The sequence below is a fragment of the Triturus cristatus genome, chromosome 5_2 (genome assembly GCF_964204655.1).
Source record: "Triturus cristatus chromosome 5_2, aTriCri1.1, whole genome shotgun sequence".
In the NCBI taxonomy this organism is placed as follows: domain Eukaryota; kingdom Metazoa; phylum Chordata; class Amphibia; order Caudata; family Salamandridae; genus Triturus; species Triturus cristatus.
Window position 1 is genome coordinate 1,086,773,284 of NC_140588.1, and position 25,416 is coordinate 1,086,798,699.

At 48.6% G+C, this 25,416-nt stretch overlaps 1 protein-coding gene across 3 annotated transcripts in view; it reads left to right on the forward strand.

Annotated features, from left to right (window-relative positions):
• Window positions 1-25,416, forward strand: part of LOC146829717 (G protein-coupled receptor 143-like) — a 205,957-nt gene that overhangs the window by 102,375 nt on the left and 78,166 nt on the right. For all 3 annotated transcript variants that reach the window (XR_014962042.1, XM_085606715.1, XM_085606714.1), the window contains exons 6-7: window positions 3,662-3,771; window positions 3,910-4,018. Coding sequence is in view for 2 of the 3 variants with exons in the window: in XM_085606715.1 (XP_085462841.1) it covers window positions 3,662-3,771; window positions 3,910-4,018 (219 nt within the window). In the remaining variant the exon portion in view is untranslated. The remainder of the gene's footprint in view (window positions 1-3,661; window positions 3,772-3,909; window positions 4,019-25,416) is intronic.

The window sequence follows — 25,416 nt, forward strand, 5'->3', positions numbered from 1 at the left end:
ACCAAAGAATGAACAAACGAACGACCGAACCCCCCCTCTGCCAGATCACAGACTTTTTAAACCTTTCTTTCCTCTTTACTTTCAGGTCAATATGCAACATTTTAGGGGTAGCAAGTGTTCTGATTGGCTAAACCAATTTCAATTTGCATGTCTCCCAAATGTTCCCAGGTTTGCCTGCTTCCCATGAGACCGGGCATGACATTTCTCAATTGTATTCTTTTTGGTAATTCACAGGCAAAAGTTCCGAAGTAACAACATGCAAGCCTTCTTGTACAGGTCCTTCATTGTCCCCTCGATCATTCGCACCATTCTCCTTTTTGCCAGTCCTCCATATTCCTGTCCTTGACAAGGAACATCCTGTTTCATGTTGGAGGTCGCTGAGAGATCTCCAGAGCCATCCGATTCTGCGCAGTAGACATCGCGCTCACGTGACGGTGGCATCTTCAGAACTCCATCTCAAGTGCTGCGGCCTAGTAGGCCCGAATGCCAACTTAAGCAAAAACAAACATAACAGTAATTAAAATATAGAAATGAAGATTCTAATGTTTAAACCCACGCTAATCCCAATATATATTAGTATTTTCCTAGCTTGTAGCAACATTTAAAGCGATGATACTCACCATTCTGCAGCACTGGAAGCACAAACCATCACAAAAGCAACATGAATTGTGCAATTCTCTATTTAAGCACATTCTAAGGTTAGTTTGCATACTGCAGTTAATCATTTAATTGTTTGCTATGCAATTCGCATTTTAGTCCCGCGTGAATCTCGTGTTTATTAAGGTGCAAAGGTTGATTAGTCATGCCATTTCACACTAATTAGTACAAGTTAATATTTAGAATGATTACGTAATTAAATTTCATGCAAAATAGAGGAGGTATACAAAATGTTGCTTTACCTGCTCCATCATAAGAAATGTAGGTATACCTCAAGACAGTACAACAGTGCCCACCAATATTCTTAATCCCACAAGCCAATCTTCAAATAGCGTTCTATACCCCTGTCCGCTGACCTAACCATAGGTGTCATGCTAAACCCAGCTCCCTTGTAAAGGTGAAAAGTGACTGTGGATGGCTATTATCTTGACTTTTCCTTTATGTACCTTGTGATCCCAGTTTAGCGATGCTGGGAATGAGGTTGTTTTGTGGATCTTCTCTCAGGACGATTTCCTTTTGGACAGGTAGGATTGTCTCTTTGCTGTTACTGCCTTGTAGAAAACTCTTTAGTTCTTGAAGCTGATCCTACTCTGGGCATCCAGTGCAGCTTGAGCAACAAACAAACAGAAGAATTTAGTAATGGAAATGACACATTAATGAAGGAAAATGGCAAAGAGGAACTGTGATCCTTATTGTTAAGCCAGCAGTGAAAAAAGAAACACGTGAAGGATTTGAGGAGTAAAAATAAAAGCCACCGTGGAGAAGCAGTTTTTAAAGGATAGAAGTGTTTCTAAGGAAGTTGCCTTTAAAAAGTAAATGTTCAGTTCAAATTAATTCCAGTTGTTAAAGAGTCCCATGATGGAAAGTATTTGTCTCCAGGACTGGTTCCTCGGACATGTGTCCATTGTTTCCAGTTCAAGGAGCTCCTCACACCAAGTTCTAACCAGTTCCTGGGAGTTGCTTGCAGCAGAAACCAGCTCCCTTTGTCTAGAGCACTGTCTGCACCCCAAGTTACAAGAGGAAGTTTTGCAAATGCAGCTGTGAAAGTCAGAAGGGTGGCCATTTCTAAACCCCCTGGAGAACCTTCACTGGACCTCCAGTGCAACCAAGTGAAAACATGCCGTAAAAAAACACAGAATCTTTGAGTCCAATGACCGTGAAAACTGCAGGAAGTTGGTGAAATAGGAAGAGATTCTTGACGTGCGTGTTCTGAATATTTGCTGTTTTTGTTGAATGTGAGCCGCTCCTCTGAATTTGCTTCCATTGTCTTGGCCGTACATTGTTTCTGTATCTTTAGGCACGGTGATAGATTTCTAGTTCTTCTGCTTGCCATTGGGATCACCTCTTCTGAGGAAGGCAGGTTCTCCTTGGGAATCCTCTCATGATCATCTGAACTGAGTTTCTTAATGACACGGAAAGCTCTGCTGTTTTGTGCTGGGAGAGGTAGATGGTGGAATAGCTGGTGCAAAGGCTTTGGGTGCCCACTGATGGTGCAATGCACGTTCTCCAAGCCCCTACCTCTTTTGATTCATGTATTATGTTGGTGTAGCCACGTCTGGCATCACCTTCTACAGCGTGCGTGGTGGATGTCTCGATAATCTTGTGTTTGCTGCGCAGGTGGTTCATGAGGACACAGAAGCAACACCCATGGACATACGGGATCCATCTCTTCTGTTCTCTCTGGTTCTGCTTGCACGGAACCACCAGGCTTATGATGGTGGTGCTCCACTTTGCTGCATGAAGTGCTTTTAGAGCCAGATTGTGAAGATCATAGTGACTCGCATCAGATTCATGCCGTACTTCACGGCACTCTCCTCCATATTGGTAGCAGGTCTGGCTCCCTGGTTGCTGCTATGCTCTGCTTACTTCTCACATGCAAAAAGAACAATTGATGGACAGAATGCAGAACAATGTCATACATTCACCCCAGTACAGAGATCTGGGCCTAAATCCATCGTTTTTTGCTCACATGCCATTCCAGTTTGGACCCAGCCATATGTAAACCAGTCTTGACCCTGTGCCCATTGGGAACAGTCCAGCCCAAACTGCCAGGCCAGGTCCTCCCTGGACTGGAAACAAGCATCCTAGGACCAGTTTCTTGGTATCACCCTGGCTAGCTTGACTCCAGTGGCATGGTGAGCATAGGACCCACGTCTGTGCAGACCAGTCCCACTCGGGTGACGAAAGCAAGAAGAACACTTGATGGACTGCTTTCTTCTCACAACGCAAACATCCTCTTAGGTCTGCCGCACCTCCTGTCCCTCACCATTGCTTCTAATGACTCACTGGGGAGTGCTGGCTCATCTCCTGCCTTGTCTTTGTGTGGCTTGCTCCAGCACCAGCGGTCTCTGTTTCTGGTGGGCTTAGTGGTAGTGATTGTGGGTGACTTTTATCCTCCTTCTAGCCTTGGTGTTCTGTGTTACATTAGCACTCCTATGGAAGCCGTCCGCAGCTGCTTTTCAATCACTAGTTCCTCCTCTGGGCAGATGCACAAATGGGCAAAGCATAAAGTTTAAGATGGGATTGAGGTTGACGCCCCTCACTCACAGGATGAGGGGAGATTCCCCACTCTGGATCAGAGACCTGCTGGTGGTTTCTCAGTATGGTCTCCGATGTGGTAGATCCCTGATGAGGTTACACCAGACACGGTTGGATTGTGTTTGGATTGGTCCGCTGCGCCTCTTGGTTGGTAGTCTGCTAGACTCTATTAAAGAGCCTCATTTGTTGCACACACTTTACGCAGTGAACCTTTGCAAACATGACTCCGATGAGGTTATGGTGTTTGTCATACTCCAAACCATCATGGCGCCCTGTCCTGAAACATCTCCCTCAGGCTCTGTTTAGATAACATCAAGCCTCGCTCCACTGTTCTTGTTTGTAGAAGGATCCTCATGAATTATTCTGAGTTTCTAATGTTGCCACTCCTTGACTTTCCTCTTCTTTGCTGTCCCACTGGGACCCATACCTCTCCTGCCTTCTCAGCCTCCCTACCCTTCCTTTCCAGGTGTGGTTCCCTCAAAGGCCTCGTCCTCTTCCATGAAGTTGTCACATACTTGCCGCTGCTCCTGGCTTTGCTGGGGAACCCGCTTCTCTTGACGAAGGCCTTCTGTGCGGGTGAGTCGAACATGTCTGTGTCCTCCTTTCTGGAGTCTTGTCCTGTCTAGGTTGGTCATGAACTAGGGGGCCTAGAAGAAGGCTTCCTCTTGGGTGAGGGGTGGGATGTGACTGAGTTTGTGTGTTTCTTCTTGACAGTCACTGCCATTCTGAGGATGAAAACGGGGAGTTACACCGCCAGTGAAAGGCTCCGCAAGGGGAAGGTTCGTGCACGCTTCTTGAAGATAACCATCACTTTCACGGCCTGGTAAATATTCTGACTACGGTGAGAGAAGTGTGAGGGAACTGGAAGGTCTTTCTCACAGGCTGTGTGAAAGAGATGGGGAGCTCCTACCGTCCTGACCAGGGGTTTCTTATGGCCTGAGCATGGTGTTGATTAGTAAACTGACGCCAACATCTCCAGCACCTCGAGAACCTCATGGGTGATTTGCCGCGCTTTATAAATGTTTGTTTGACTGATTAGTCGGCCATAGACTGAGGAGTCACAGAATGCTGCACTTGCACCGCCCTATGGTCAGACTTGGGCACAGGAAGCTGAGCGATTCCTCAGTTGAATGCTACAGTGAAAGCTGGGTGTGTTGCAACAGGAGGGTAATGCTCTGGGGTACTGTGGCTGGCCCTGGAGCAAAAATACAGAATGTAGTCTCTTTTGTGAGATTTGCTTGTGGGAGGATCCATTCTCCCTAACACCCTTGTGGAGCATGGGACTCGAGCTCTCTGCTTGTGTTGTGCAACTAGCACAGATACTGCCCAATGTCCCAGCTCTCTTTGCTTCCAGATTTGATATGAGCTGCTGAGGAAGGGTTATTAAAGAGTACTGCCCGAGGGAAGGTGCCAGGAGGAGGGCGGTAAACAAATTCTGTTGTGTGTTGTGGGAGGAGGAACAATCCTGCCCTGAGCCACTGGTTCCAATCCTTTCTAAACACAAATATCGTGGGACACAAAATTGTGTGGGTCATTCTATGGTTAAGTAAAGTTTTACTATATATAACTCCACATATATGTACCTCACGGATATATATTCATCTTCAAGGTACATAGATCTGGAGTTAAGAATAGTACATTTACATTTATATTTACCTATTTGCACTTACCTTCTTGCTATTCTTGTCCTCGATATTTTTGACACGATATTCTGTCCTCACGGTATTTGTTTCCGATGTTCCGTCACTGATCCGGTAGAGTGCTGGACAGGGTCATGGTGGATCAGCTCAAGGCTGTCACAGAAGTTTCAGGTTGCTGAGACTGTAACTCAGTTCTGGTGACCATTTTGAGGTCCTGGGATTAGAACCGGCCCAAGACGATACCACGTCTATGGTCTTACGGGGGTTCATTGCATGGTTGAGTGAAACTTGAGGTCACTCTGCTCCAACACACACATCTGCCAGGCTTGGGTTTACTAGAAGTACGCATCTATCAATGCACCTGGTTGGTACGACCACTGGAGAAGTTCACCCTCTTGCCCTTTCAAGGAAGACCAGTTACCTTTACGTGGCCACCCTTTTCTTTACTGCACCAGACCAGACTCTTCATTTAGGAACCCGTTCACTTTTTTGATTCACCACAATGTTTCCCTGATGCTTTCCTTTGAAGTTTGGGCTGCAGCCCTAAGTCCCCAGAGCTTTGTGGGACTGGATAGCTGTGTGACGCTAAGCGAACAGGTCGCAGTCCTGCGAGGTGTGCCTGGTTGTGTACTGGAACCGACAGCTTCACCCACCGAACCTGTTGTGCCAGGGGATAGGCATTTAACAACACGTCTAAAAATGTGAACCTGGACGCAGTCCACTCTTCACCCACTGTGCCACCTTCACCCAGGCACAGACTAACCACTAATGCCAGGGGGTCCCACTCATTTGGTGTTGGCGTGCCTCTGTCTCTCAGCTGAAATGATCGCATATCTGAGTTTTTGTGGAATAACGTGCAGACTCGCCAGGCCGTGTGGAAATCTGATATTGCGTCACAACGCCACCTCCATTGCCTGTTTTCGCAGCCCCATGGCGTCCTCGCTGTGGAGTGCTACACTTTCCCCCTGCGCCCAACACAATAGGGATTGATACCAGGCTTTTGCTACTGGGGGGGCAGAGGACTTCCAGAGGCACGTGAGTAAGTGTTTGGCAACTATGAGGCCCAAATCTATGTATCTAGACGTCACTTTGTATTTTTTTTTATCTTGGGTACATCCCCAGACCAGTCCAAGGTACGTTCCGTGCACTGGGTTAAACAGCTGGTGTCCTCACCCCAATATGCTTGAATAGCAGTGCATGACCATATCATGTGTAGTAGATCTGCGCCCACCTCATCACATCTTGCGCACTTGGCGTTGGTGCGGTCAAAATACCTGTTAATACATTTTTGTGTCAAATAGGCTTTGTGGATTATATAGTATTGAATGAGCCGAAATCTGGCATTACGAGGGATTTGTGTGGGGCTCTCGAGTATACTTTCCCATTTCTGGGTCTGTGGTGGGCCGTCGCAAGTCCACATCCCAATGGGCGCAGAGGGAAAGCAATTGCAGTGTCGTGTGGGTTCTGAGAGATTCCACGAACCGCTTGGTTAAATAGCGCCCTGTGCCCAGTTCATGCACGTATTGTATAGTTAGGTGGGTGGCAGGTTCCTGTGCCATATCACCCCACAGCGTGCTCAGTGTGTGCGTCACTGCGGCATGTAACAGGAACTCACCCTGCGGTAGGCCTGAACCCTCGGCCAGGTCCGCAAACGGAATGAGCTGCCTATCATTGTACAGGCCACTTAACGTTTGTATACCCACCACTTCCCAATGCGTAAGTTCTGCCCTGGTTACTTCCTTATGCCTCCTGTGCGTGCCCAGTATTGGAAGCTATGGCGCTACTTGGTGCCTGATGCGAAGACTGCGACGATAGCATTGATACGCCACCCGGACCAGCAGCTGTGTAGGTGTGCTGCCCGTCCGACTTGGATGGGAACAGTGTTACTATCTGGGAGTGAGTGACCCCAGGAGTCTGTGCTGCTGTGTCTTCGAGTTGGCGTGCATTTAGCCAACGTGCCACCCACTGGAGCTGCGCAGCTAGATAATATCTCTCCATATTGGGCAACGAGAGTCCTCCCTGGGTGGTCAATGGATACATTTTGGCTTGTGATACTCTGCTTCCCGACCTATTCCAGATAATTTGCTGCATATCTGATTCCAAGTTTTTTTAAACGGCGGCCTAAGTGCAGTGGTAAGTTTGTGAAGTAATAAAGGAGGTGTGGTAGGACCACCATTTTTAGCAACGCAGTCCTGCCCATAACCACGAGGGGCAAGGTACTCCAAAAGGACATCTGTGCCCTCACCGCTGTGACGGCACAAATCAGGTTGCCCTCGAGGAGGTCCTGCAGGTCCCTATATATAAGAATCCCTCGATATCGGAACGCTTCAATCTGCCAATGCACAGCCCTACCGTTGATGACTAATTGCGGGTCAGGGGTAGACTCTACAAATGGATACAGGCACAACTCTTCCCAATTCACCTTTAGTCCTGACACTGAGGTGAGCTCGAGCAACATGGCCCAATTGCCACACAAGACTGCCCCACATCTCTGAGATATATCAGCAGGTCATCTGAATATAATGAGACCGCAAGTATGCCGTCTCCCAACGGGATTCACCATTCATCTTGTGTATTGCGAAGCGCCTCAGCCAATGGCTCAATGGCAAGCGTGAATGACAATGGGGAGAGTGGGCAGCCTTGTCTCATGCCGCGCTCTATGGGAACCCGCTCTGATATATATGGGCCTGCCTTGACTCTGGCTGTGGGGCACGCATATAGTAACTTGACAAGGCCTAGAAATACCTCTCCCAATCCATACTTGCGCAGTGCTGCAAATAGGAACTCCCATTATAGGGTGTCAAACGCCTTGTCCTGGTCCAGTACTAGGCATCCAGCATGCACCCAGCTGTCCCTGGAGTAACGTGCCACTCGGAAGAAGTGTCGCAAATTTAATGATGTGCTACGTGCAGGCACGAATCCATTTTGGTCCACGTGCACTAGTTGTGGCACCAACGGGGCTAATCTATTCGCTAGTATTTTAACTAGCACCTTTTAATCTGTATTAAGTAGCGCCAGCGGGCGATATGATCCCATCAATTCCACATTCCTGTATGGTTTGGTCAAGGACACCAGTATGGACTCACGAAGTGTATACGGAAGTATGCCTATTTTCTGCGATTTTTGATACATTGCGAGAAGACGCGGTGCCAGGGCCTGGTGGTAAACTTTGTAATATTCGGCCGGGTACCTGTCTGGGCCCGGCGCCTTACTCCTGGCTAACGAACTTATAGCATTTTGCACTTCCAACAGCCTGAGCGGCTCGCTTAGCTCGTCTCTTTGCTTTACTGTGACCTTGTATAGGGGCAAGAGAGCAAGGAAGGAGTCTATATCTGTTGGTGTCGCACCGCTTAACGATTGGTAAACTCTGGTGTAATGTGCGGTGAACACACCGTGAACTTCATGCTGTGTAGTGAGCATCAGTCCCACCGCAGATCGCAGCCTCAGCACAGTCACCTGCGCGTGCTCCTGCCGGATCATGCGCACCAGCAATCTGCCCGCTCTATTTGCCGTTGCATGTGTGTGTACAGCATGTGACGCATAGTTCCCACAGCGTAGTCGCTCTATCACCTCGGCATGTTTTTTTACGCTGCGTGTCAATGCCCTGCTGTACATCATTACCCTTCTTTAATTCAGCTTCAAATAGGGTCACGGTCGATGTTTCACTTCCTCGTCTAGTTGTTTCCTGATGCACCAACTCAACCCCATGCAACACCCGCAGACCACTGCCTTGCCTGCATACCACAGGGTACTTGTATCCGCAACTTACCCCTCATTGTGTTCAAAATATGTTTCTATCGCTGCGTTTACTGCTTCTCTGAACGGGGGTGCTCTAACGCCAAAGGTGGGAGCCTCCACAAATGAGTGGTGGGTCCCCCATCTTCGCCTTACAATGTCATGATACGTGGGTTATGGTCAGAATGAGTTTTGCCAAGATAGTCCGCATTGAGGCACTTCATCAATAGCGGCGCGCTTGCAACAAAACGATCACTCGAACATGAAGCCTGTGCGGGTGTGAGTAATGTGAATACAGCCGTGTCTGTGGGTTGAGGGCCCTCCATACATCTAATAAATCCCGTTGATGCAGCCACTCCCCTAGGTTTCTAGCATTAGTTGTTGCTGCCATCTGCGGCAGTGGCGGAAATGACCTGTCTAGCGTTGTGTCCAACTCACCTCCCAACAGCCAGGGGACGTCGCATCAGCATGAGAGTAGGCCTGTCAATGTTTGCCAAAACGCCCTCTGATCTGGGTTCGGGGCATATATGGATCCCAGCACTGCGTGTATCCCATTGAGGCGGCCTTTTGCAAGCACGTACCTGCCATGTGTATCTATTTCAATCTCTTCCAACACAAATTGAGTACCTGGCTATATCCAAATTAGGGCTCCCCTGGCTAGGCCGAGTAGCCTGTGGCTAGTATTTGACCTCTCCTCCTCTGCTACAGCCTGCACATTTCTGGCTGTGAGATGTGTGTTTCTTGCAGGAGTGCCACATGAACGGCGTGTCGCTTAAGGTCCGCATATGCTCCATATCTGCGGGCTGGTGTGTGGAGCCCCCGAACATTCCAAGTAATTATGTTTGTGGATGGCATAGGTCATGGTGATAGATTGGCACGTTTCGTGAGCTGCTGGCGATGTTAGGGATGTAGTGACGACATGTGTAACCTCCAGCGATTGCAAAATGTAGCTACAATGTCCATAGGAACAGGGGTTGTGAGGAGAACCCTCATGAGGTTCAACTGGGGTAGAGCAGATAGACAAGGAGGAGCGCATGTATCTCACAGGTGTGTGGTTCTACAACCTGATACTTGGGTGTCCATGGACTGCATTTCGCTGTTACATTAAGTAATCTGCAGTCTGAGGCGTTACAACTGGAAGTGGCTGTGAGTTCTCGTGAACCGGCCACACAGCCTGCGAACTGTCCTCACTCAGCGACTGTTCAGAGGAGGCATCTGCATCTCTGCTGCTCTGGCAATCTCTCAAATCTGCCACCACCTGCAATGTGTCTCTCCTCTCCTGAAGCACCTGCTCGCGATTAGGGGTGGCATTTGATTGCATTGGTGGTTTCACTGCTCGCAACCCACGCCCGGCATGGCGACCCCTCAGAGTGCCTGCCCGCGGGCCCGCGTTGCTTTGTCTCTGGCTCGGCGAGGTGTGATGCCCTTTGGTTTTGAGCCATTCCCATGCATCTTCTGATGCGCTGAACTAATTTTTGGAGCCATCTGCAACTACCCCCAGCCGTGCCGGGAATATGAGGGAGTATTTCAGATTCAAGTCCTGCATTCGTTGCTTGACGGTGAGGAATGCAGTCCACTGTTGCTGCACACCAGGGGCATAGTCTGGGAAGAAGAGGACTTACGAGTTCCCCACCTTTAGTCCATCCATCTTTCTGGCCTCCGGGAGTATTGTGTCTCTGTCTTTAAAATTCATGAGGAGACTCAGGAAAGGTTGCGGCTCCGCTCCCGACGGTGAGCAGTTCGACGGCACCCTGTGCGCTCTTTCCACTGCAAAGAAGGGAGAGAGCACACCCGCAGGCATCAACAATTTCAACCAGGCTTCAGTGCGCGCCACTGCGTCTCCGCCTTCTGTGCCTTACGGCAGGCCCACCACGCACACATTATTTCTCTGTTATCGGCCTTCTGCATCATCCATTCTGTGTTCCGTGGAGTGCAGTCTAGCTGTTAGGTTACGTACTTCCGCGGTCATCTCCATGGCCACCGGGGCGATCTCCTTTACTTCCTTCTCCAGCTCATTGACCCTCCCTGTCAGTGTTCTGTGATCAGTGTGAGAAGTTGGCCTGATATATGCTGCCCACTAATTATAGTGGGCATCTTGTATCAGTCCAAACAACCCCTTATGGTGAATAGGTTAAAGACAACCTTTATTGAAAGCTATCCTAGTGGTAGCTATGGAGAGCAGCCTTCAGGCTAAGTCTTGAAGGAATGTAAAGCAGCTTGTTTTACCAGTCTATAATCTCTTGAATGATCAAATGAAAGGACAACCACACCAGGTATCTATTTAAAATATATGTATTTAGGATAAAACACACCCTTCTAGTCTCTTTATGAGACAGGAGTTCAAAGTACTTAATTTACAAGTTAGCAATCAACAGTAATAGCACAAATACACGTTTGGGCCCTAGGAGCGTATCAAACCATATACCAATAAAGTGGTATAAGGACCACGACTGAACTAGACACCAGGCCGAGAGCCGGTAGAATCGCTGGGACCCCAAGGAACAACCCAAGGTAGTGACACGGGACCCACAGGGGCCGTGTGCAGTGTGTAAACACAACCACGGGTTCCCGTTAGCTTCTATGGGCAATGTCGCGGTTGGAAAATTAAAGATTAGACACTTAGAATCGAGTTAGGACCAAACCTTTTTGGACTTAGGCAGTTCTAGGGCTAGCACCCACGGGAGCACCGGAGTATTCGTGTTACCTCACCCAGGGAAGCCGGGTGCATAGGTGTCTTTTGGTGTCGGGTCGCGTCGTCGATTTCAATGGAAGCTGGCGAAGAAGTGCTGCTGCCGTGAAGAGGAGAAGTGTCCAAAGTGATCCAAGCCTGGATCTAGGATGGAAGGAACCTGAAAGCAGAGGGGACAGAGCCCAAAGCAATACTTAAAGGATAAACAGGAAGTCGATGTACCGGCAATAGTATGCGGTGCCCAGGGGTCACAGTTCCTCGTCACCCACGGGCCTCAACTTTGCTGTGGACTCAGGGTAGCCTCGGGGAAGTCAGGAAATCCACCTCTGGTGATGCAGAGACTTCAGCGTCCAACGAGAGCTTCGGAATTGCAGACCAGACAGTTGCTTCTTTGGTGCCTGCCAAGCAGGGGAGTCACTCCTTGACCCCAAGGGAGATTTCTTCAGTCTTCTAGTCAAAGTAGAACATCGAAGGTCCAGGATATATGTTGCAGAGTTTCATCCAGGGTAATCTGAAGTTGCAAGGACTGGGTTCCCATACTTATGAAAGGTTTGGGGGTTGGACATATTCTAGGGCCCCGCCTATGGGAGGGTTTGGAAAGAGGGGTGGTTACACCCATTGCCTTTGTCCAGTTTCGCGCCAGAGGCAGGGGCAGGTAGCCCCTGCAACCGGTTTGAACTGGACTATGCACAGGGATACCAAATGGGCCCCCAGTGCAGGACTTCAAAGCACCAGAGAGCGCTCCGCCCAGCCCCAATACACATCTGCCTGTCTGGGGAGGTAGTTACACCTCCCTGGTACAGGAAACCTATTCTCCAGGCCTCCCCTGCCAGAGTTTCGGTCAGCAGCAGGAAGCCAGACCTGTGTCTGTGGCAGAGGCATCCATTTTGTGATGCCAGGGCTGTAGAAAGTCCTACCGGGTTAGACCAGTGTGAGGGGGGGGGGGGGGTAGTATTCCAAAGCGTTTGACACCAAGCACGACATGTTTCCGTGCAGCCATCCCAAAGTTAGCATTTACCGCGAGGTTATAATGCACTTCAGAGTATATGGTCAGGCTGCACCACAAACTGCATCAGAGGAGGTACTCCGAACGCTGCAGAGGGGCTCTGCTCATGCAGGGGCACCCTCTCACATAAAAACCAAGCACTCTGCCTTCAGGATTGTTAAGGCCTGCCATAGGAGTGACTTATAGGTTTTATATGTGTGTGCAATGGTAGTGATATAGGTAGCCTATACCACTGTAAGGAGTGCAAGCACACCCTTAACCAGGCTGCATTAGCAAACCTGCGGTGCAGTTTTGGAGTGCTTCCCAGGGGTGGCATAATACATGCTTCAGCCCCTGGTAGGCCTCTGAGGTACCTATGCCCTAGGTACATAGTATACCATATACTAGGGGCTTATAAGGCACTCCAGCATCCAATTAGAGATGTACCTAATGTACATGCAAACCATTTTAGAGAGGAAGCAGCTAGGCTGTGGTCCTGATTAGCAGGGCCACAGCCAGACTAATGTCGAAAAACAGTGAAACACCAGCAAAAAGTGGGGGTACCCATGTGAAGCAGATCCTACTCTCCTACACACAGCATGTAGGAGCGTGAAATCTGATGTGACCTTGTTGATGCGGCCTTCAAGAGATGTACAGGTCTGCATCAGTGCTTCACTGATCTGTGTCACTGCCTGGAGTACAGAGTCTATCTTTGATTCCAGACTAGTGGCTCTGGAGGTGCCTGATGCTTCAGATTCTTGGTCGGACGGAGTTGGTCCCTATGCCGATCGTGTGGGCGCTGCACCCGCTCCTGTGCGCTGTCTGCCCATTCTACTTAGAGTTCAATGTTCGTTGTGCGTGGGGGATGGGGTAGTTTTCTGCGTTCCCCTCGCTTGTCTGCTCTTTGGAGAGGTTCCACCCGCGAGGCGGTCGCGTATCCGGTGCAGCGCTGCTTTTTGTGCTCTGGATCCAGACCAGGCTGCAGGTCAGTTCTGTGCGCCCACTGCGTCGGCCCAGAGTGAGCAGATTACTTGTAGCTTTTTTATTACACCCCAGATGGTGCTCGTGCGTTTTGGATTGAACTGTGTCGCAGTTCTCGATATGCTCACAGACGTGTCTCGGGGCTCTCACAGTTAGAGGACGATGTTGAACTCAATGTCTGCGCTTGGATTGCGGGAGGGCCAGGCTTTGGCGCAATGTTCTGTCCATTCCACTATGGTGTATAACTGTACCACTGGTCTCAGCGCGGTCGCTGGGGCGGCTTATGCTCCCGTCTCGTTCACCCATGGGAGCGCACCGCCACATAATGGTGTCTCTCTTGCCTCCTTAGGCCGCGGCGCTATACCGGCCTCGGATTAGACCTCAAAGCTTCCTACTATCGTGCCTTCGTCCTCTTGGTGCTTGGGCCAGACAGCGGGCTCTCAGCATGTCTCCTCTGCGGGCAGCGAGTAGTCAGCCGTCACGTACCTTCATGCCCAGTAATACCATGTAGTCCTCCACACACGTCGCTGAAGGCGCCCATGCCCCATGCTGCAAGTGCACACCTGCATGCGGTGTGCACTGCGGCCCGGGCTTATTCCACGGATTGGACCCTCGCTCGCCTCCTCAGCTCATCTATGCTTGTGTGGTGATGGGATTGATGGCCCCGACAATGTCTGCCTCTAAAGTCTCAGCTCACATCGCTTCCACTCACTGCGGCTCGACGTAGCGACAAACAGCAATTCTCTCAACTTTGGCGCGGCCCTCCGCACTGCCTCAGCACCCGACCGGCGCCAGACGGGGTCATTTCGCATGTTCACAGTCTGCCGCTGTAGTTGGTAATAGATACCAAAGGGGATGATGGACGGAGCGTTTGAGAAATTCAAACACTCACCCCCAGTCAACTGATCTGGGTTTAATCCATCATCATTTTTTAGCTCATTCCACCACCCCAGTTCAGACATGGCCATATGCAAATCAGTCTGACCCTGTGCCTCATGGGAACAGTCCAGCCCGAACTGCCAAGCCATGTCTTCCCTGGACCGGAAACAAGCATCCTGGGACCGGTTTCGGGTTCATAACCCTCATCAGCCAGGCTATCTTGAATCCAGTGGCAAAGTGAGAAAGGGACCCACGTCTGGGCATACCCTGCCAACTTAGGGCGAACAAAGCGATACCAGTCGGTAATAGGCCACAATGTGACCCAGGTCCGGAATGGACCGGCACTACTCCACCACTTGTATCTCCCATCTTGTAATTTCAGCCGGTTACCTGCACTCGATAACTTTCGCTATGAAGCGGGGTCCCACCCGGGCTTCCATGTCTCCCGGGAACCCTCCACTCTGGACACTTGCGGCAGCTCCCGGTCGGGCCAGTATCAACCCGCTCCTGTAGCATTCAGGGCCGGTTCCCGCTCATCTCACCGTGCCTGTCAGCCACTGCACTCACCGATGGGCTGCCGCAGCTCAGCTTTGAGCGGGTCTGTCGGGCCGCGGCCTCAGCAATCACCCATCCTTTAGTGTCGCTCAGACTCCAGCCCGGCCCCACGGCATCATCTCTGCGTAGGCGGCCATTCCATGGCGAAGACGCCACACAGCAGGCTCAAACTTGCTGCGCACACCCACGCTTGCACTCCCGTCCCAGCGGGCTGGTGCAGGCAACTCGATGGCACTGCTACGCGCAGGATAATTTATTAATTTGCGGGTCGTGGGACGGAGCCTCGTTAGAGTGCATCTGCCATCTTGGCCAGCTAGCCACGCCCCCGGCACACCTGTTAGACTCTTAAGCACAGTTTCACCCATCACTGCACACAGCGACCATGGGACCCTCTCTAAATACAGGTCACTCCCAGATTGATCACTCAAGTTTGCCAACTTCCTCTCAGTGCTTCTCACCCCAGAAACACTCTGGGCCTCTCATTCCTGGGCAGTCTCTCCTCCTGCAGGGCCAGGCACACCCCTTCCCTCTCTCAGGAGGTAGGAAGGCTCCTAGGCATCTTCAGGCAGGTCCTCACCTCCTCCAGCAGAATGTAGTGGCTTGTGGTGATGTCTCCTCACATTTGGACGAGAGTGACTGAGAGGTAGACACCAGCCCTGGCTACACAGCAGCTCTTTGAGTACTCTGCCCTTCCTTGGCCAAAACAGACTTGGGACTGGAACAAAGTGGGATGGTTTGGATCTAATATTTGCTCATACTTCCAGACAGGGGGTGTCTTAAATATCAGAACTGGTTGAGGCTCGTTCTCTTTCAAGTGTCCTTCTCGGACTGCTCTCCAGACACAGGCTCTGTGAAAAGTGATGCTTTTCACAGCAGATAGCACTGGGGCTGTTTCCAGGCAGTAGCACCGACAACAGCACAATGAAATGTGAGTTTGCTGCACCTGGCTGTCCCGAGCCTTCCTGAAGGAGGAATCTGGGATAGACCTAAGGGCAGGCCTTGCATAGAACCTCCACACCCTGAACAATTGAAATTCATCCCCCCCCCCCTCTTTAGCTCTACCATCCACCAAATGGATGTGCCCAGGCAGAAATAATCAGCAGCCCGTTACCAACAAAGTCTTAATTGAATTTCCAAAGGTAGCCCCCTCCCTCTCCTCGTCTCTTCTGTGTTTGAGAAGCTGCCTTCACCCTTCATCTTGTGCTGACTACAGCTACCGAGAAACTTGGTTCCCTCCTCAAGGTTACTATCCTTTTTTAGGGGAAGGCCAATGGAGACCCCCACGGAGACGAGGTGGAAATTGGGCAAGAGGCCTACCGAGAGGCCAGCAGCAGCCGCCCAATACGAACTGGGACAGAGGCAGGGGCACTGCCCCCAAGCAGGTCCGCTTTCAACCGGAGAACCATGGGGAGATCTCCACGAGACGCAAAGTATACAGATGGTAGAGCATAACAAGAATCCAGTGGTGAATATCTCATCCTACACTTTGAACAAGGAAGAACAAGAAGTTCTAGCTAAAGGCCTGTCGTTTGTACCCACCGCGCATCCAAACACCTTTAATCTCAGAACAGAACTGTATGGATTCTTTCAAAAAATTCGCCTGAGATTTTTTTTAACGAACTCTGAAGATAATCCATCTAAATCTCTCACGGGACTAAGGATTCCCTCTACTTTTGTTCCACCCACCAACGCTATGAGCAATAGGATTTTGGCGTATGAAATCATGGTGTTGCATGACGTCAACACACTCCTATCAACATACAAACATACCATACCCAATACCAGCAAGCCTGAAAGAGCTGCTCTTATGGCCCTTAAGAATAACAAGGACATTATCAAGTCCGCAGATAAGGGCGGAGCTATAGTGGTACAGGACACGCTTGCATACAAATCTGAAATTATGAGGCAACTACAAGATGGCATCAGCTATTCCCAGGTGAGATCAGACCCTACCAAGGATTTGGCTGACGAAATCCACAAGATCACTTGTGAAGCCCTGGAATCCGGTTTTCTAAGTAAACTAGAATTTGATTATTTGAACCAGAAATACCCACGACTGCCCACCATCTATACCCTGCCCAAGATGCATAAAGACATGCTCAACCCACCTGGACGCCCCATCGTATCTGGATCTGGCTCACTACTGGAACCATTATGTAAATACATAGATTTCTTTCATCTATAAGCATCACACAATCATTCTACGTTCCTCTACCAACTGTAACTCCACTAACGTGATCTATGGGATAATCTGCCCATGCGGTTTCCTTTATGTTGGCCAGACACACCAGAAAATCAAGGCTAGGATATTACAACACCAAAGTAGGATCCGATGCTCTGTTGCGGGAGCGCCTTTAGTTGAACACTTCGGACAGATGGGACATAGCCCCGATCAAATGCAATGGTTGGCTATTGAAAAAGCTGAGCTGGGCCCAAGAGGGGGAAACATGGCCTCAATTCTTACCATAAGAGAATCCAAATGGATGATGCGTTTGGATACCATTACCAGTGGCCTGAATGAACTAGACCCCAGTAATGCCCAATTGGCCTGTCTCTGCATTTAAAGTGGTATATTTGAATTGCATCACTCCAACCTCTCCACCGATTATTGGGAGGTTCACTGTATCTGTATACAATGCAATAATGCCTTTTTATAAAGAAATATACGTCCTTATTTATGCCAACTCAGACACCAATGTATGTGTTTTTATAACTTACACATGTTTGACATATGTTTTGTACCATGACATCCACTTTCATGACGATACTGCTCCGCTGAGCTCTTGTGTTTTAATGTCATTTACATGAATGTCTATGTCACCATCGAAACAATATATTTCTCTGTTTGTGAGGTCTTTGACCCTCACCCTTACCGAATGGTTTGCACTGGCTCTGCTAACCAAGTCTCTTTGAATTGTGTAGACGTCCCGTTTTCTGATGTGTGTATTTGTTTTAATTGCTAACCTTTTCCTAACAACATAACGTGCCTCATCTTTTATTTGCTTTCTAATGTCCAAATGAATCCATTCTTTATGTTATGTTATGTTATGTTAAAATGGCTTTTATAGAGCGCACGGCTACTCAAAAAGAGTGTCCCGGCGCTTTTATTTAAGGTAGGCTACAGTATGTTAACATAACACATTAAAAGATAAAGTGACACAGACAAAAGGAAAAACAATTAAACCTTAACAATTTGTAAATACCCTGGAGTCTTTCTTCTAATACACTAATAGACTCTAGACATGGCAGGCATCTAGCTGCTGCCTAACGCGGAACGCCATGCGGCGACCAGCGCCTTCACGCATGACACAAAATAAAGGGCCCAGGCAGTAGCGGCTTGCTCTCTCGTTCTAAGCAGAGGAACGCCGGACCAACTAGCGGTAAGAACTGTCCTTGGACATAGTTAGTTTACCCGAACTTGAAATTATTGGGAGGGGTACCCTTATTTCCCCTTCCCATGCACGAGCTCGTGACCCCTGCTATGATTGTATGCATGACCTCTTTAGTAGGCCCTTTTTCACGAAGACGGTTATATCGATTTATTGTACATTATGTTGCGTGCACTAGTCGGGCATCGTCCACCTTCCCTATAAGCTTAACGCCAGTCTTTTTTCGTAACGAAGACGATAATATCGATTTATTGTACATTATGTTGCGTGCACTAGTCGGGCACCGTCCACCTTCCCTCGAAGCCCAACGCTAGTCCTTTTTTTTCATAACACACCGTTTAACTACGAACACGGTTATATTGATTTATTGTACATTATGTTGCGTGCACTAGTCGGGCACCTTCCACCTTCCTTAAGATCTTAACGCTAGTCATTTTTCGTAACACACCATTTAGGCTGGAACCGCATTTAACAGTGATTCGGCGGTCTCTGTTCTTGCGTTACTTTACTACGCTAGATAATTCTGTGAATTACATCCACCACGCGGACGAATTTGATTTACTCCACACTGACTTTTTTCAGCTTGATCGGGCCCCCTTCTATAACGAGCACTGAGAGCAACTATAACTTACCCACTTTTGTCATTTGGGAAACGTATGTAAGCGGCATTCATTTGCATGTGTCACTTCCTTCGCAACCTCTGGAGACAAGCGCTCTGTTTTATTTTTTGTTGATTGCTAAGATCTCCCGTTTTTTTGACTCCTCTCTCCTGAAAGCTAGTGGGCCGGTCTGTCACCAGGTCTTTCCGCATGCAGCATGCAGTTTGCCACTGAGGCTGTTACAACCACTGTACTGATTTTAGACACTTGACTCTGATCCTTGCACTGATTGTCCCCCGTTTTTAAGCCCCTTTTCATGTCTTGACTCTATCTAGGAAATTTTGTGATTAACCTCACCACATTTTACCGATGGCCTGACCACGGTTATCCATGCAGCATTACCACTGCCTTGAGGACTTGGGTAATTCTTTTTCTTTCTAAGTAAGTTTACCTCTCTTTTGTGTTACAGCATAATTTCCAGTAACTTAGTGAGCCCAATTTAGACCATGTGTTCACTGACACCTTATAATTACAGGTGTCCATCACTCTCACCCACGCAATTTGGAGCCCTGGAGCCCAGCCGTCTTTGACGCTAATTCAGCACCTACTAGGTTCTCTATCCGAACGTTGTAAATACAGCGATCTATCCCTATTCCTGTTCTCGTCCATAAACTCTCCCTTCTTGGACCTGACCAAATCCTTGTTTTATCTTTAGGTGCCCCTCTCTACACACCCACACCTTTGTCCTGAGGAAGACCCCATCAGTAAGGACCAAAACCAACCTACATGGGTTAACGGGTCGAAACGTCAACATACTATACATGCCAGTACCATCAATAGTGCACTGTGCACTGTTTGTTGTATTGTACATGGCTTGACAAATGAATGTAAACTATTTGAAAAAGTCATTGTGATTATGTGCCATTGAGCAACATGCCTAACAATTCAATTGTGATACTTCTGTATATTAATTTTGTCACTCGCCTCACTACCTCACTCAAATCACCCTTCCCCCTCACCCAGTTGGGCACTCCAACCTTTTATTTTAATTTTGTTCAAAATTGTTGGCCTAAATCAAAAGTTACCATGTGCTTCGTGTGATTAAATAACACTTTAGCACTATTTAATTGTTTATTGTTTATTGATGTTGCTTTTGATACCGCTTTTAAAATATTACTGTGCTGGGACCACTTCTTTATATACTGTCTTACACCCAGGTCCCAGTGATTTTGGGTATACCCGTCCTTATAACGTGCTAAGCCAGGGGCATTCAAAACCCACTGGCTTCAGTACTCACTCAATCAATCAAGTGTCTTGTAGAGCTCAACTAATCACCCGTTAGGGTCTCCAGGCACTCGGGGGCTGCTGATCCATTGAAGTCACTGTGGTTCAGTTGAAGAGCCAGGTCTTGAGGTCCTTCCTGAATTGAGGCAGCGACAGTGTTTGCCTGAGGTGTGAGAGGCAGGGTGTGCCAGGTCTTTGCTGCGAGGTAGGAGAAGGATCTTCCTCCAGCCATGGTCTTGTGGATGCGTGGGGCGGTGGCCAGGGCCAGTTGGGCGAAGCGGAGGTCACGGATGGGTACGTGGAATCCGAGGCTGTGGTTGAGGTGCACAGATCCTGTGTCGTGTAGGACTTTGTAGGCGTGTGTTACTAACTTGAAGGCGATTCTTTTGTTGACTGGGATTAGTGGAGGTCTCTCAGGCGACCGTGATGTGGCGACAGCGGGGGATATTGAGGATGAGTCTGGTGGTGGCGTTCTAAATGTTCTGCAGTTTCTTGAAGTTTCTGGGTGATGCCGACGTAGAGTGCGTTGCTGTAGGTGAGTATGCTGCTGAATAATGCGTGGGTGACCGTCTTTCTGGACTTGGTGGGGATCCTGAAACTCACACACAGAATCCTACTACCATACATGTATCATAGACAGAAAGTACATTCACTTGACATACACATGGAAAGTCAGTTGAAGATGTTGATTCCCCCATAACCTTGGATCTTTACAGGAGAGGGATCAGTGGGCCCTACTCTCTTTGATACGGATAAAAGGGTCTGGTCACACTAGACAGTATGGATCACAGTTCCCTGCCAGCACCGTTTCACTTGATGAACCATGAACAAGAAGTCCACTGTTTACTATGAACGCCCGCTTGGTGCGTCCGTCCAGATCACAGGTTAAGTTGTGGACAGCACATTGTCAGGGACAGACCTTGGTGTCCCTGCACACATGAAATCAGCGATCAACAACGTCTCCTCCACCTGCTACGTCACTCTTTGCATGGTGCGCAAGATCTTAAAGTGGCTACCCCTACACATGAGGCGCGCTGTGACACAGGCCCTCATCACCAGCTGACTGTACTACAGCAACATCCTCTTTGTAGGAATCGCCGCACACCTCCTACAGAGACTTCAGACCATAGAGAATGCCGCATCCAGACTCATCCTCGGCCTTCCTTGATAAACCCACATCACACCCCACCTCAGGCAACTCCGCTGGCTCCTCGTACAGAAGAGATGCCAAATCAAGCTGCTGACCCACGCACAAGGCTCTACAGAACCAAGGACCCGCCTACATTAACCACAGCCTGAACTTCCATCAACAGTCAAGAAGACTACGCTTTGCCTCTCTTTCACTTACCCATACTCCCTGTATGTACCAAAGCTGAAGTGGAGGGCGCTCCTTCTCCCACATCACACCAAAGACCTGGAACAGGCTCCCTACGCACCTCTGGACCATCACCTCACTTCCTAAATTCCGGATGGCCTTAAAGACCTGGCTGTTCTAAAAGGCCTCCGGGACCTGCCAGCACCTGGATATCCTATTGGTAATTAGCTGCACTTCATAAATCCTGATTGATTGATTAGCATGATGCCATGGTTAAAATAAAAGTCAGGATGCCAGATTCACACACAGGCTGGCACTCTGGGCAAGAGAACAGGTCCACACACCATGCAGGGGACAATCCCCACCCCAACACTGTGTGTATAGTCTACTGGTCATACTAGAAAAAAATCCAACATGTGTTCATCCCATTTTAAGATGTTTCAGTATCAATCCTTATCTATAGTTCCAAGTTACAGTGGTAAATATTCGCAAATCTATCTGGTGAGGGGTGCGTGATTTGGGGTAGTTTTATTGAATGTGAAATCACAATCTAGTTTATTCACCTTGGTTGGTTTGATTACTCGCTGCATCTTGTCAATTTGTTTAGACAGAAGAACCATGTTATATGTTATGTCCATTCTATCGTACTGTGTTTGGCGATCAATCACCTTTGTTCATGAATATTATGAGGAATTCTCCCTAATTAGGATTTCCACACAGCTTGTCAGTTTTTAACTTTCAACAGGGCGAGTGTTTTATGCCTGAATGTAGGTACTAAATGAACCACACTTGTTTGGTGGACGTTTGGATCGGGCACTTTCCTCTCTTACGATACTGGTCCAACATCCAAGTAGATTCGGATTTTCCACTTTGGTCCTGATGAATTGCCGCAGCTCCTTATAACTTTAAGGCAAGAATCATGTTGACCCCAACTCCAACGTAAAACACGAAGGAACAGTATTTCCCTTCATTGTTCCCCCCCCCATCCCTCCCCACGTTTTTAAGAATGACAATATCCACCACTAGAATAAATAAGTTTAGGTGTCTCTTAGTCATTTTTAACTCGCACTTTTATTCCAATCTGCACACTAGACTTTTAGATCTCTTTTTATACGGCACACTATCATCATAAAGATCTCCGGCAAAGAGCCCCCTTGTAGGTACCCGTTAGGCATTGCAGTGCTGGCCTAAAGAGGAGATGCCCAATGAGGAAGCGTGCCACCCAACTGGATGGGTGAGAGCTCTTTCTCCTGATTTTTCAATATCCTTTCAACCTGTTGTACACTTAGGGATGACATAATATGTGCTTGCCCTTCTTAATATATCTTTTTCTTTTGACCTATGCTGCGGAGCATGTACGCTGGACCTTCAACGCTCACAGTTCCCGCCCTTTGTTTGATATCGCATGGCTGGCTGTTCCATAGGAAAGAACTGGGAAACAATATTAACATATTAATACTGTAGTACAGGAATGGGAATAGCTACAAATATAATTGAACAATTAGTTATTAAAAATCCAATTCAATCGTGAAGTCAGATTTTTTTCCTAAATATTATGGAAAAGTAACTTTTAGAAAGTTACCTTTTGCTCTTCCTGAAGTACTGAAAGCAAAACCTGCATTTTGTCCCACTTTGGCCAGTTAATAATTAAGATTTAAATAGGTGTGAATGAGGTGTGAACGTGCCTTCAGGAGCAAACAATATGCTCACCTGAGTGAGCAGAGACAACCTATTTGCACCTGCAGGAGAGGCTGGGATGATATTCTTTTAAATTAATGTTGCATCCTGCTTGAAAGATCTCCTGGGGTATTTCAAATAACACTTGGGGCGCATTCCAAAGAAGCCTTCCCTGTCACAAGCAGATTTTAGCTAGCATTGGGCAGGGCCCTTCTTTTGGCCCCTCCCAGCCAGACAGGCCCCAATCACAGTAGGCCCCTTTTTGACATTACAGTGTCACAGCCTGTTGGACAGGTCTACTAGGTTTATGTATAACTTTTGGGGGGCACTTCAACTGGCAATGACAGGAGGCCAAAGCAGTTCTTGGGTATCCCATGTCTGGTGGCGGATAACTTAGCTTTGCTCTACCAGACTTCTGTCTCTGAAGTTGTTGTGGGTGCAGAGACTGCATCAAACTGGAGTTTGGCGTTAGATGTAGGAAGACATTAGGATTACTGTAGGAGAGTAGGATCTGCTTCACAGGAGTACCCCCACTTTTTGCTGGTGTTTCACTGTTTTTCGACCTTAGTCTGGCTGTGGCCCTGCTAATCAGGACCCCAGCCTAGCTGCTTCCTCTCTAAAATGGTTTGCATGTACATTAGGTACATATCTAATTGGATTCTGGAGTGCCTTATAAGCCCCTAGTATATGGTATACTATGTACCTAGGGCATAGGTACCTCAGAGGCCTACCAGGGGCTGAAGCATGTATTATGCCACCCCTGGGAAGCACTCCAAAATGGCACCACAGGTCTGCTACTGCAGCCTGGGTAAGGGTGTGCTTGCACCCCTTACAGTGGTATAGGTTACCTATATCCACATCAATATACAGACACATATAAACCTATAAGTCACTCCTATGGCAGGCCTTGACAATCCTGAAGGCAGAGTGCTTGGTTTTGTGTGAGAGGGTGCCCAAGCATGAGCTGAGCCCCTCTGCAGCTTTCGGAAATACTTCCTTATTGCTGTTCTGTGATACAGCAAAACACACAAGATGATGGACGGAATGTTGCACAATGGCAAAACATTCACCCCCTGTCACAGATCTGGGTTTAATCCATCGTTATTGTGCTCATCACGCCACCCCAGTTCAGACATGGCCATATGCAAATCAGTCTTGACCCTGTGCCTCATGGGAACAGTCCAGCCCGAACTGCCAAGCCATGTCTTCCCTGGACCGGAATCCAGCATCCTAGGACCGGTTTTGGGGTTTCACCCCTCTTCAGCCAGGATAGCTTGACTCCAGTGGCGTAGTGAGCACGGGACCCACGTCTGGGCATACCCTTCCCACATAGGGCGAACAGCAAAACACACAAGATGATGGACGGAATGTTGCACAATGGCAAAACATTCACCCCCAGTCACAGATCTGGGTTTAATCCATCGTTATTTTGCTCACCACGCCACCCCAGTTCAGGGAGGACCTGGCTTGGCAGTTCGGGCTGGACTGTTCCCATGAGGCACAGGGTCAAGACTGATTTGCATATGGCTGGGTTCAAACTGGAATGGCATGGTGAGCAAAAAAACGATGAATTTAGGCCGAGATCTCTGTACTGGGGTGAATGTATGACATTGTTCTGCATTCTGTCCATCAATACTTCTTTTTGTATTTGTCACCCCGAGTGGGAGGGGTATGCTCAGACGTGAGTCCCGTGCTCTCCATGCCACTGGAATCAAGCTATCCTGGCTGAAGAGGGGTGAAACCCCAAAACCGGTCCTAGAATGCTTGTTTCCTGTCCATGGAGGACCTGGCTTAGCAGTTCGGGCTGGACTGTTCCCATGAGTCACAGGGTCAAGACTGATTTGCATATGGCTGGGTTCAAACTGGAATGGCATGGTGAGCAAAAAAACGATGGATTGAGGCCCAGATCTCTGTACTGGGGTGAATGTATGACATTGTTCTGCATTCTGTCTATCAACACTTCTTTTTATTCTGTGATACAGCCATACCATATACTCTTAAGTGCATTATAACGTCGCGGTAAATGCTAACTTTGGAATGGCTGCATCAAAACATGTCGTGTTTGGTGTCAAACGCTTTGGAACACTACCCCCCCCCCCCGCCAATTCTGGCGGCGGGGGTAGCATTCCACCCTTCTAGAGGGAGAGACATGTTCACATTGGTCTAACCCGGTAGGACTTTCCTGAGCCCTGGTATCACAAAATGGATGCCTCTGCCACAGAAACTGGTCTGGCCTCCTGCTGCTGGCCGAAACTCTGGCAGGGGAGACCTGGACAATAGGTTTCCTGTCGAAGGGAGGTGTAACCACCTCCCCAGACAGGCAGATGTGTATTGGGGCTGGGCGGGAGCACTCTCTGGTGCTTTGAAGTCCTGCACTGGGGGCACATTTGGTGTCCCTGTGCATAGTCCAGTTCAAACCGGTTGCAGGGGCTACCTGCCCCTGCTCTGGCGCGAAACTGGACAAAGGAAATGGGTGTAACGACCCCTCTTTTC